This window comes from Prinia subflava, chromosome 1, assembly GCF_021018805.1.
Source record: "Prinia subflava isolate CZ2003 ecotype Zambia chromosome 1, Cam_Psub_1.2, whole genome shotgun sequence".
NCBI lineage: Eukaryota > Metazoa > Chordata > Aves > Passeriformes > Cisticolidae > Prinia > Prinia subflava.
In genome coordinates this window covers 8,084,570-8,098,014 of record NC_086247.1, presented here as the reverse complement: position 1 = coordinate 8,098,014, position 13,445 = coordinate 8,084,570, and the positions used below count along the sequence as shown (strand labels likewise).

The 13,445-nt window shown below is 38.1% G+C and overlaps 1 protein-coding gene across 5 annotated transcripts in view; it reads left to right on the top strand.

Annotated features, from left to right (window-relative positions):
- PHF20L1 (PHD finger protein 20 like 1) overlaps positions 1–13,445 on the top strand; it is a 57,548-nt gene that overhangs the window by 28,874 nt on the left and 15,229 nt on the right. For 3 of the 5 annotated variants that reach the window (XM_063409650.1, XM_063409563.1, XM_063409474.1), the window contains 5 exons: positions 6,504–6,722; positions 6,919–6,975; positions 8,309–8,413; positions 12,570–12,734; positions 13,125–13,306. In XM_063409650.1, the coding sequence (XP_063265720.1) occupies positions 6,504–6,722; positions 6,919–6,975; positions 8,309–8,413; positions 12,570–12,734; positions 13,125–13,306 (728 nt within the window). The remainder of the gene's footprint in view (positions 1–6,503; positions 6,723–6,918; positions 6,976–8,308; positions 8,414–12,569; positions 12,735–13,124; positions 13,307–13,445) is intronic. The other 2 variants (XM_063409812.1, XM_063409730.1) reach the window with 1 other exon arrangement.

Sequence of the window (13,445 nt, the reverse complement as noted above, 5' to 3'; positions counted from 1 at the left end):
GTAGCAGTTTACTAAGTACCATGGTTTACATGAAACACGTGGATAGAGGTAACTGAGAGATTTGGGGAAGGATTTACACAGTGGTCTGCAGGCCCTAAAAGTGGGATGTTTTCATCCACTGTATGGTAGGTGCTCATATAATTTTTTATAAGTCTTGTATGTGGGTATCATACCATTTTTAACTGGCTTCCAAAAAAGAATTCTTTTAAAGCGTTTTGTTTTGTTTAATGAGAAAATTGTTCAGAAAAATAAAAAGAGGGGGAAAAAGTCAAATTATTATATTCTGCTCAGAAAGCTTTTGATGAATATGATTGATAGTAAGGGAGGACAGCATGACCTTAAAAGACACTTAAACTATATCTTTGTCTATTAATCTATGAATCTCTTAAACTAATTTGTCAAAATAAGGGCTATGGGTATCTATAGTGAGCCATCACTTAAGCTTTTTAAAATATTAAAATTAAAATATTACTTAATTACTTGAGTGAAACCATGTGACAGTCTTCATTTGCCCTTGATACATGGCATAGCAGCAGAATTGCAGATTCCTGGGAAAATTACTTCTATAAAAGTCCTTTTCATGTCATGTCTTCTGCTACTAAGAGAAGTGTTTTTGGGAGTTGTGTATTTGTCCACTCATTGAACAAGATCTTAAAGAAAGCAACAGCTTCCAACAGCCATCTGTTTCCTCTTTGGTAAAACTCATTTCAGTTAGAAATTTAACTTCTGGCCTTTCTCATGTATTTTCTGGCTCATTTTATGTATAGTTGGTAATTCTGGAAGTTGCCTGCTCCTGTCATGGGCCTGGCTTGGGGCAGAGTGAGCTGGTTCTAAACCAGCACCCAGGAGTGCACTTTGGACCTGTTTGTGGAGCTGGGTCTTGGTCTTTCTTTTATTGCTTCAGCTGTGGTCAAGACCAAGTTTCATTTAGAGCCACCTTTATTTAATGACTCAGAATTATGTGACATATCCACACAGTTTGTGTCAAGGACAAATTCCATGATAAAATTTCTGTTGTTACTACTCGAGTCCGTAGTGGGAAGCCAGAAGTGCTTGCAACCTCTCCCAGAGGATAGAGTTTATACTGTATATAAAGCTTAATGAGCCTTTTTTCATATCTGTATAAATTAAAGAGTTATAAGCTCTAAAGGAACTGATTTCCCAGCCACACTTTTTTCTCTTCCTGGTTTTTTCCTTCCAGGCACATTTGTTCCTAATTTTCATGTATTAGTTTTCCTTCATCCAATAAGTGGAACTGTGTCTTGAGCTTTCATACTGACTTTTTGTCCAAATATTAGAAGTTTCCAGTAGGTTGCAGCATGTATCCCAACAGCTTCTTGAGTATCAGCTTTGTGGCCTGAAAGACTAACTTAAGCAATTTATATCTTTAATTCACAGATTTCATGGCAGGATTTGGAGCTATCTGCCTGTGGCAGTGGTATTGCTAGGACTCTGTAACTAAAATTCATATGTTTTGAGTTCATCCCAGTCTTTTAACTCTGGTGGAATGTTTATCCTCATAATCTTAAAAGAAGAATGTAGATTTAAAGTTCAGGTTCGAAACCTCTGGAGTTAGTCTACACTATTGAATAAAATTGTTCTCTGCTTTAGAAGGCACCTATTTGCCTTTGAAACAGCACAGGTTCTCAAGTCACATTGCTGAAGTACACATAATTGCACCAAATTCTTGCATGCTTCAGGAAAATAAATAGGATCCACTTTATTTATTAATATTTACTAATTATCTGTTTAAATAATTGCAAGCAAATATATAGAGGAGAGGTGTTTAAAGCTTTCCTTTCTTATTCCTATCAATTCTTGAAATAATAGAGAAAAGTTAATTTGTATTATGCAGAAATATCTACCTAAGTGTAGTTTCATACACTGCATTGTTTAAATGTATGCATTGTGACTCTATCCATTACAAATTGAGAACTCTGGTGTAAAATCCAAACTATTCTGTAATTGTGTTTTCTTAATCTGAAAGAACTATTATAAATCTGCATCTGTTTATGGTATTTCTGCTGCTAAGGTTTTATTAACACAGTCTGGACATATTTGGAGTTCTAGATTTTGACATCACTACAGATTTTGTTAAGTGCACTTAAGTTAGACCTGCTGTCTTTGAAGTAGATAACTGTGAATAGTTTCAGAGATACCTCCTGATGGTATTTAGCCTGAAACAGCCTGGTCTGATCCTTGACCCTTCTGCAGCAGAGCTGAACTGGTTTAAGCCCAGAGATGCAATTTGTGATGTTGCACGTTTTGACTTCTGATGGAGACTATCAGTTGAGACAATTGAAAAAGTAATTTGGTATTGTTAAAAAAATATTCATTTTAGTGACTTCATTCAAAATGTACTGACTTGGTGTTTTCAGAGGAGAGGGACTAGATGCACTGAAGTGCAGATTCATAAATGACAACTCATAGTATTAGCACATAGATTTCAAAATCGTTGCTCAAAGTTAACACTTCATCATTTTGTAGAGGCAAAACAAAAGCTCTGTGATAATTCCTTCAACCCAAAGGCTCCATGGAAGTACTGTGCACTTTGTAAGGCATGTACACTACCCATTAGTTATTAAAAAGAGGTCCTGCTTTACTAAACTATTGTGAGGTCCTAGTTGTGATCACCTGATACTGCACACACATAACTAAGAATCTTTGCTTTCATTTGCCAAATTGCTTAAAATGCAGGTAACTGGCCTTTGGTCACTTTAGCATTTCAAAGACTTTAAATCCACAGTCAATCAGAATACTTGAAAAGCACAGTAGTTTTGCCATTCTGAGTATGTGAAGTTCAGGTCTTTCTGTAGTTGTGCTTCTCTTTAAATTCGTGATCTTTTCTCTTGGTTTCTGTAACCCTGCACCATTTATGTTACTTTACCTGTTATATATTGAGCAAACATAATTTCAACAAGCAAGCTGGGTTTTGAAGTTTAAGTAAAAGGAAAATCTTGTTACACTTTCTAATTTAACAATATAATATTTGTGATGCTGATATAACAATATCACTAGCTCTTATTTCCTGTTCTAATATCTATAGATGATTTTGCTAGTAGGGTAACATTAGGTTAACTGTATGGGAGAAATTTGCATTCAAGACTAAAAGAAGAGAAAGGTTGCATACTTTTATATCATTTCCTTGGTAACAGTTTACTGCAGCAGGAACAAGAAACAGCTGATGTACAAAATTATCAGAAAATTAGAACAGTTGCTTTTTGAAAACTCTTGCCAGTGTTACTGGTTTACCTGGCTTTCAACAGGGATGAACTATTGTTCATCTTGTTACTTGCCCCCAGCTTTGGGGCTGTTTGTTTTACTTCAACCATCTATGAATGGTCAAACTTACTCCCTAATTTGAATGCCTACCATTCTAATCTCTGCCCTGAAGTTCCTAGTTTTTCCACCTAGTGGGTGGATTATGAGGCAAGTAAGAACATTTTATGGGCTTATTCTTCCTAAAGATACCATTTTGGGCAGGGTGCAGCATTAATCTGTGATATGCAATTAAAAGTCTGTTTAGATATAAAATTGATCTTATGTACTGGGAATTCAAAAAACTAAATTAAACGTGACTAGCATGATTGATATTTCTATTGCAATATGATTTAAGTTGTATATTAATGCAGATAATGATATCTATGATACTATTTTAAACATGGAAAGCCATGTTTAAATAGAATAGAAATAGAATATCAGTCAACACAATAATCAGTCAGTCAACAGAAGTTGCTTCAGATTGCTACAATTCATTTGAGCTTGATAAATTGCAGTAAGCAGTACCACTGCAGGCCCAGCTGTGCCTTGTATTTGTGGCACAACATCCTGTCCTTGCCTGTACTTGCATGAGAGGTCTTGTGTCACTTCTCTGTGCCATGACAGGAGAAGTAGCATTGGAAACATGTTACAAACTGGACTGGGAATGCTGTGGTTTGCATTTCTTTTTAATCTGAAATTAGCCTTCTAGTGATAAAATTGATCTTGGAATGGTGACAAAATCAGTAGTTTACAAGTCCAATCTCTGGTTGTCTTTCTCTGTGCCGAGTGTTAACTGCAGGCCTCCCACATTCACTGTGTGGGAGGTGGCTAGCTAGACTCCTTGACAGGAATAAAATTGCAATTAAAAGCAGCAGTTAAAAAAAAGGGAGTTTCCATAAAGGAACTAATACTTCCTGGTTGCATTTGTTACTTGCCCTTCTGACTGACCACTTTGTCCAGTTTTGTGGTTATGTGTAAGGCATAGTGATTGCACAGCTGAAAAGCAGACTTTGCAAGCCTTGGCACTTTATGTAGGATTTGAGAATTTACCATTCTTTATCTACAATGATTTTCAATGAAGAAAAGCCAAGAATCATGTTACTGTGTATACAGGCATAATAACAGTTTTTGTATTCAATTTACTATAGAAAGGCAGTTTGGAGAGTTCTGACAGCAAGGTGGATATTGCTTGACTGGAGAGATTTCTGCCCAATAAAAGTGTTCCTTCAAACAGTTACTGATTACTTTGTCGGATGTGCTTGTGTTGAAAATTATTGAGATACTGAAATTTGTTGTGTTGTAGTTGTTGGTATTAAATAATATTTGGATGTCAGGTCAGGATTTCCTCTCAATAATAAATACTAATTCATCTAATGTTGAGACTAAATTTCTCTTGAGATTGTTTGGATAGAGTGTTCTCACATCTTTTCATCAAAATGGCAGTGACCTAAATGAATTATGTGCATTTGGGTGATCCTTTTTGCGCTCGTTTTAGAAATGAGACAAGACGTTGATAGCATGATGATGTGGGAAAGTGTCACTTTTTTCTTTTGCTAATGTGCTAAAATATACTTATTGCTCTACAGATGGCAGAGCACTTCAGTCCTGTAACAGAGACAAATGGTAATTAGGAAACCCAAGAAAGGAATAATTTGGATAGTGTTTTGTGTCAATGATAAGTATTCGAGCAAGCTAAATGCAACTGAAATAGAGACAAAGGCAAGAGCCTGACTCAGTTTTAAAAAGATTATGGCCTTAGGTGAGAGGGTTGATTTGAGGCAGTGGAAGGACTCAGGTAGCCCCAGGTGTGGCCGTGCAGCTCCTGGCGTGTGGCAGGAGCCAGCACACAGAGCTGAGCAGGATTGCACAGTACAGAGCTGTCCTGCAGCTGGGGCACCTGGCTTTTAAAAGTGCTGTGTGGTGTGAGAGATGAGGCACCACTTTCTGTTCCTCTTGCTGGCCCTTCAGCTTTCCAGCTAGTGGCATTTTGGTTGTGTTCCCAGGAGGGCTCATAGGAGTGGGAGTAGGTGTTTATGAGCTGTTGTGTCCCAGTAGAATTGGGTTGGTCTGTCCCTCTTGGGAAGGCTTGAGGTGTTCTTGCCTTCTCTCCAGAATCTTTTTATGCCTGATGAATTTACTAAAGTATCTTAATGCTGCTTATTTAATGCATTCCATATCAGCTCCATATTTTGTCTTGATGAATGTCTTGGCCAATAGCAGGTATTTTTCAGGACTTTTTTTTTTTTTCACATGCTTATGCTTTTATTGGGCTCTTCTCTTGAGAGGCACCAAAGGTAATTGGTGCCTCCAAGTGTTACAGCTGGCACAGAAAAACCCAAGCCCTTTATGACTTTATTGAGCTGTGTTTTTGTATAATATGTCCTTGGCATGGTCCTAAAATTTCTACAAGGGTCCGATGAAAATTAGGCTTTCCTTGTAATTACAAGTAGATGAATCTTGAAGCTCTAACAATATTGATGGACACATCTACAGAGAGTTTTGAATTACCTTAAAAATGTTCTTTATAAATAATTTTTATTCTAGTTTGATTATTTAAAATGATTATTAGTAGTGAAAATTATAATTTTTGTTTTGTTTTCAGTTTGTTATTTTCTAACTTGCATCAGATAAACAGCTAAAAAAACAACTGAATATTTCACTGAATAAACTTTTCTGAATAGTATAAGATACGAATTGTCAGTACATGATGCTGAATTCTGACAAATCACAGTACTTTAACATATAACTCAAATGTGGGTTAATGAAAGCAAGTGTATTATTTAAATATTATTAAAATCAATGAAAAATTCGATAAGCAGAAAAATTTTATTCATAAGACTCAAAATGTTGTACCAGAGCTTAATTTCTCTATTAACATAATGGAGCTTTAACTCCATTAAGTAAATTATACTGACAGTGTCAGCACTTTTAACTGTTACTTCTGTCGTGGGTTCCTATTACAGTGAAAAAAAGAAACAAAAAGGCTTAAAAGTTTCTGCAGAAGTACGCTTTAACCAGTACAGGTAGTTTAAGAGTGAGTGCAAATTCCAAAAATATAGGAAGAAACCTTCTGTGGCATGTGTTTTCTTGTATGCAGGACTAAGATCTAGGCATTCATGTGCAGTAATGATCTGTTAAGTGTGATGATGGTATGACCAATATTGACATTTCAGTGATCTGAGCCAGCCCTGGCTGGCTGAAATCCTTATGGAATGCGAGTAAATCCATCTTCTTGTTTTCAGCACCCTCGTCCCATGTACATTCCTTTCATCTGGAAATGCCTTTAACCAATAGTCTCAAGTTATCCAAAGGGAATACTAAAAAAAAGAGGTCTTCCACATCAGTGAGCTCTGAAGGGACAGAGATACAGTGCTCTGTGCCCATAAAGGAGAAATGTTTTGAGAGTCTGAAGGAGAAAATATTAAAGAACATGATTGAGAAGGACAAGCATTCAGAAGTTGGTAAACTACAATACTTTTTGTTTCCAGTGCTTTAGACAATATAAATAATTGTAAAATGATGATAAAAATAATTGTATTTTTTGTATGTTGCTTATTATTGTGTGCCATTAGGATTTTTTACAGTCTAATGACTTCTGCAAGAAATTAGGTCATCAGCCAGACATTGGCCTTATGTGATGTATTCTTCAATTTGCAGGTGCAGCTAGAATGGAAAGAAAAGGAAAACTGGAAGAGAAAAGTTCTTCAACATATGGTATGTAGAGAGAAATATTATTTTTCTGAAAAAAAGAAAAATTCTTTACCACTTCCTGTCCCTGAAGAGCAAATGTAAAAGCATAAAATATTTCCTGGGCCCAGCTGCTCTTTTTGTTTAAGGTCTTAAAACGTGTTTTTATGTATATGGCAGGTTTGTAACAGAAGAGTAATTTGTAAGATAAAATGGAAGTGCCCATAGCAAAGAGGATGAAGGATCCTGTAGTACCTGTGAGATGCCTGCTGCCTCTGGTTTTTCATTTGATTTGGGTTATTTTTTAGTAGAATGAGTAATACTGGCTATTTCATTGTACTGTCAGATTTGAGATGGGAGGAGCAAACAAGGGTTACTAGCAAAACATCTGGCAATTCATGAAATAAAATATAGATTAGGAGGACTCTGTTTTTATCCTGTGTTCAAAATAAAGTATTAGAGACTGGCAAGAACTCAGAAGTGTTTCTGCCTGTTTTTTTCAGGCAGTAAGTGTTTTGTCTGTGTGTTTCACAAGAAGATAAGACTGCTCCAATTTGTGTGCATGAAACAATCCTGGCTTTGAGGCTTATTTTTTGGAGCAAGTTAATTTCCTTGTTATTTGTCTCACCGCTGATAACTTAAGAAATTATTGTGGAGTGAACATGTGGGATGTATTTTGTATTTGTATTTTGTAATTTTTGGAGAATTAACAGGATAAAGAGTTTTTTGAAGTCAAAGTGCTTCTCTTCATATGTATACCAACAGTGGTTAAAAGTGAACTGCAGCGTAAAAAATATGTCAAATTCCAGTCAGAATCAGTTTTCTGTGAGGATGCCACTGTTTAGTGCAGAGTGCTGACTGCAGCAGCAGATTTGTGATATTGAAATTTCCTTCAAATGTCTTTCTGTAGGCCTAATGTGTGTTTTTAGGACAATGTAACCTTTATAATTGGGAATTTTGCACTTGTGAAAGCTTCTTGCTTGGGTTGGACTCAATGATCTTGAAGGTCTCTTCCAGCCTAGTGATTCTGTGATTCTGTGATTCTTCTCTTGCCCAAATCTTTTTGTTATAAACTGTAAGTAAAACAGAAATTATAAGCTATTTATGTGATGTTACATATTTTGTGTACTTTGCTGTATTTTTGTGCCTTGATATCTTACTTGTAAATACTTAAAATGATAAAACATTATTTGTCAAATTAGATTTCCTTGAACTATTATACCAGCAATTAATCAGATGTGTGTCCAAGATATCAAGTTAATTGACTGAATCATTTTGATCTGACTAGACAACTAGAGCACTTGAATTTGAATGCTTTGTTTAAGTTAAGCTGCTTTAAGTTGTTTAATTTTTATTTCAGGTAAAAAGAAAGAAAAAGAAAAGGAGAAAAAGGAGAAGAAGGAAAAAGATCATAAACCAAAACAGAAAAAGAAGAAGAAAAAAAAGAAGAAATCAAAACAGCATGGTAAGTTCAATTTATATTTTTTTAAAATAAGTAAAACCATGCAGTGTGTTTTTAGCATTAGACAGTAAAACTTATTTGTAAACAATATGAATGTAAAATTTCAGAAATGTCCAAGAGTAAATTTTAGCCTTAAATATGAAAAGGACACTTAGTACTTTTATTTTCTTGCATTTATAGCCTGTCTCTCTGTATGTGATAGACACACGTATTTCATAGACTTTTTTTTCCTCAAAAAGATGTGCTTGTTGTTTTCATCTCTTTAAATTCTTCACTTGAAGCTCTATATACATGCCATACCTATTTTGGTTGGACATTAAAGTTATTCTAGTGTCTAATTTGTTGCTGCATTTCAATGGTTTGCTGTATGCAGTGCACCCCCTCATTAACAGTTAATCCTTCACAGATGAAGTTGGCATCTTGCTTATAACAGCCTTGTCTGTTGCCTTCACAAATGCAGATTCTATTTTGTGGGTTATGTGTTTCTCTGTCCAAAATTTGTGCATTTGTAACATGCAAATGCTCCCAGATCATGCAGTGCTTTATTGTGAATTGCAATATTGTAGTTTCGTGTACTTCATCATCTTTATACTGGAGTCATATAATTTTAAGCTACAAACTTCAATTGCTTATTTTACTTAAAAATCATTGGGAGCTTCTTGTACTAAGAAGGCATCTGAGTATATGCAAGAAGATACTGATAAATGCTAGGTATGTGCCCAGTATTTTTCTTTGGTTTTATCTTCTTGTGGTCATAAGGTGGTTTGTTGTGGACTGGGCTGGTTTTTGTTTTGGTTTTCTTTTTCTTTTCATCATTTCATTCCTTTAGTCTTTTTGCCAGCTTGTCTTGAAACTTAGAAGCTTGGCAGAGGTACCATGATTAGGTTCCAATTTCTAGGAGCCTTATCCAGTGTTCGTAAATATGAGAAAAAATATGTCCAATGCCTCAACAAATAGAAATCTTAAATCCAGATGCAAAAAGCAGTGTGAGTAGAACTTGAGAATTTTATTCTTTGCAAATTCATCTTGTGAAAATCTGGGCTCAACAATCCAGAGGTATTTAATTTGGGGTTTTTTTTAACTGGGGAAAAAATTAAAATAGTCTGGTAGATTCTGACTCCAGTGTCTGACCCTGAGAAAGCCCATCTGCCAAAAGAAACAGGACCCTCTCCCCAGAACTAGATCACTCCACTCCAGATGTGGACAGAAGTGTAAGGGTGTGAGGTGTGCTCCTTTTGTTTGAAATGAAATCGAGGCATCTTGGGCGAGAAGAGGGAGCAGGTACATTTTGTGCCCCAAGTAAGTTTTGAACAAGGCTTTAAGACAAAACAAAACCCCAGCAAAGACTGGTTTTGTGCTCCGAGTGTGTGAGTGTGTGCATGACATACTGATTGTGTAAAACCCATGTGTAGCAGAAAGTAGGCAGTGCCTGTTACTTGGTGCTGCTGTGTTGCAGTTGAAAGCCATGCAGCATGAAGTAATCACTCAGCTGCTCCTTGAGGTGACTGCAGTGAATACTCTTGGGAAATGCTGGAGATAGTGTACCTTGGACAGAGACAGTAAAGAGGAAACTGGCTTCATGGAAGGTGATCTAGGAGAGAAAGATATTATGGAAACCGTAGCAGGAAAACTGTAGTGATAGGTGAGAGCAGGAATGCTTCCTACAGAAAGATGAAAGTGCAGTAATTTGATTACTTGCTTATATTTGAGTACTATTTTTTAGGAGTGGTATATTGGTAGCTATTTGTAATTACTGATTGAAGCCATGGGCATGCTCAGGTGGTCCAGAGGAAGACCACAATGGTGATCAGAGTACTGCAGCACTTCCCCTATGAGAAGAGGCTGAGAGCCTGTTTAGGCTCTCTTATACAAAAGAGAATGCTGAGGCAAGACCCTATGGCAGGCTTCTAGTACTTACAGGAGACCTACAGAAAGGATTGGGAGGGATTCCTTAATAGAGAGTGTAGTGATAGGGCAAGGGGTACCAGTTTCAACTGAAAGGGTAGATCTAGATTAGATTAGATATTCAGAAGAAATTCTTTTTTGTGGGGGTGGTGAGCCACTGGAATGGGTTGCCCAGAGAAGTTGTGGATGTCCCATCCTGGGAATTGTTGACAGCCAGGTTGGATGGGCCTGTGAAAAACCTGGTCTGCTGGAAGGTGGGGGGGAACAGGATGATCTTTAAGGTTCCTTCCAACCCTTACTGTTCAATGATTTGCAGTTACATAACTTTCCTAGGACAGTCATTATGATTAGGGACAGACTTGCAAATGTGTTTCTTGAGACTGTTGCAGATAGTTTGTTAGAGGAAGATACAGTGCTGGTTATTAAGATAAATGTCAGTACCACTGTATGACCAGCAGGCAGAAGCACATGATGTTATCTGTGCTTTTATGTGTGCTGTAACAGCCTCATGCTGCTCCTCTCTCTGGCTGAGCAGGAAGGTAATACAGAGATGTGTAAGTACAGTGAGGATTTCTGCAGCAGGTGGGCTCAGACACTGCCCAGTAGATCCTCTGGATCCCAGCCTTTCAGATTTCTGTGCCTGCAGATATGAGCTCATGGGGCAGCAGCCCCCTGCAGTACAGACAGTCTCCCTTCCATGTGCATTCTCACACACTCCCAGCGTTGGCCAGGGCTCCCCAGGACTCCTCAGGTCCCCAGAGCTCCCCACGCCAGCTCTCCTGCTTAGAGTCACTTCCCCCAGAGCTGGCCCTTGCAGACCCACTGACCCCTTGCTCCCAGGCCCTTTCACCTGCTCATCACCTGCTCCAGCCTGATCCATGCAAGCAGTCAGACCCTTGGACTGGCTGCAGGTGCTGCAGCATGAGCTCAGGGGTCTCTGTGGCCAGAGATCCCTGGTGGGGCTGGCACTGTTGTCACTGCATTCTCCCTGAGTGCTGGCACCACAGACACATGGAACCTTTGATGTGCAGTGCCACTCTATTTGCTGGCACACAGACCAGGTACTTGAACCCTGAACAGAGGGCCCCTTCCCCAGGTGAGAGAATAATGGAGTTTGGAAGAGACCTCTGGAGGTGCAGTGGTCCAGCCCCCTTGTCCTGCTTGCCCAGAGTTATATCCAGAGAAGTTTTCAGTGGTTCCAAGAAGGGAGACTTACAACCTCCGCCAGCACAGACTGGATACAGGGCATGGCCAGGCAAGTGTACTGACCACAAAACTTTATGCATATGTAGCTTTTTTTATCCTGTTATCCCTGTTTTCTCCCCATAATTGTTCTTCCTCAAATCACTTCAGTCCATCCATTTTCCCCATCTTTATTTTCTTCCCTAAACATTTCATAGTATGTCATTTGCAACCCCAAAATTATTTTCCACCACATCCCATAGTGTCCCCCCCTGACAGCCCCTTGGCCTGGAAGTGCCTTTAGTCCAGAAGATGATCCAGAGAGCTGCTGTGGGTAACACATCCTGATGGGTTCCATGCATGGATAATGGATAATGGAGGTGATGGCACTGCTGGGAAAGTCTGAGAGGGGCCTGGCCAGGGAGGGTTTGTGGTTTGCCTGTTCATCCTCCTCCTTTGGGGCTGTGTATGTATACTTTACTAGGATGCTCCCTCACCCATCCCAGGACCTGTTGGCCTATTGATGTCTCATGGGATGGGCCTGGAAATATCCAAAGACGATTTCCTTTGGGCTCCCTGTGCTCCTCTGCAGGGGTGCAGACAAGCTTTTATCACTTAAACTGACAGGGTCATCTGTGGTTGCTTCTAGGTAGCAAAGCTGATAGTGCTACAAGCAGACTTAAGGCAAAAGAGAGAATCACCAGCAGCATCTCTAAGGATAGCAGAAGGTGCAGGATGAATTGTGGAAAAAAGACAACTATGTAATATTCTAGGAAAAATTACCCCTCTGTACATTCAGAGATGGGGGAGTTACAGTTGCTGATGCTTATCTATCAAACTTACGTTTCTCACTGGGAATTTTTTAATAAAATTTTACTAAGAGCTTTTGCTGTTTCTGAAGAGCTTTTGCTGTTTCTTATTTACAGTTTCATCATCCTGATACTTCAGCATTGATAGTCTTTGCTTGTCAACATAATGCTGCAGTAAAATCTATACACAATTTTTTTTTTTTTTTGCATTTGTTGTAAATTTTACATTTGTAAGAGTGACTTCTTTTCTTTTACCTTTTCAGATTATTCAGATTATGAAGACAGTTCTGTGGAATTCCTGGACAGGTGCTCCTCTCCCTTGACGCGGTCCTCAGGCAGTTCTCTGACGTTGCGCAGTATGTTCTCCGAGAAGAACACTTCATACCAGTATCCAAGAGCTATCCTGTCCGTGGACCTTAGTGGAGAAAGTAGGTTGAATGAACAGCAAATTTCAGTTTATGGGTGTAATTTGTTAAGAAGGAGAATGTTAAAGGAAATAATTTGGTTTATGTTTGGGATTGTAGCTATAAATATGGTGACTGATTTGTCATTCATCTGTTTAAATCAAAATGCTTACACTCCTCAAGCTGTTGTACACTGTACTTGCTTTGGTTAAGTGTTGCTACTCTGCATCTGAGGAGAGCACGTTAAAGGCACTTTGCAGAATTCCTCTTGAAATCTCATACACCAGCGGTGTGTTTGAGAGCGACTTTTTTTTGCTAATGCAGATTAAGATTTTTACCTATCAAAAATCTCTGTATTTCTTTGTATTATCATGTCTCTCCACACACAGTTTCACAGGTATTTATTTCTATTAGACCTTTCAGATGTGGAGTTCTTGGATGATTCTTCCACAGAGAGTTTGTTACTTAGTGGTGATGAATACAATCAGGATTTTGATTCAACTAACTTTGAAGAGTCTCAGGATGAAGATGATGCTCTCAATGAAATTGTTAGATGCATTTGTGAACTTGATGAAGAAAATGGTTTTATGATTCAGGTAAAGAAGTTTGGTGTGTGGAGTTATATTTTCCATGTGAATGTTTTACTTGTGAAGGTGCCCTTTTGATGTGTCACAGACTGGAATTACGTAGAGAGCTGTACCTGTGTGAACAAGAACAAAGTATTTCTTTGTTCTG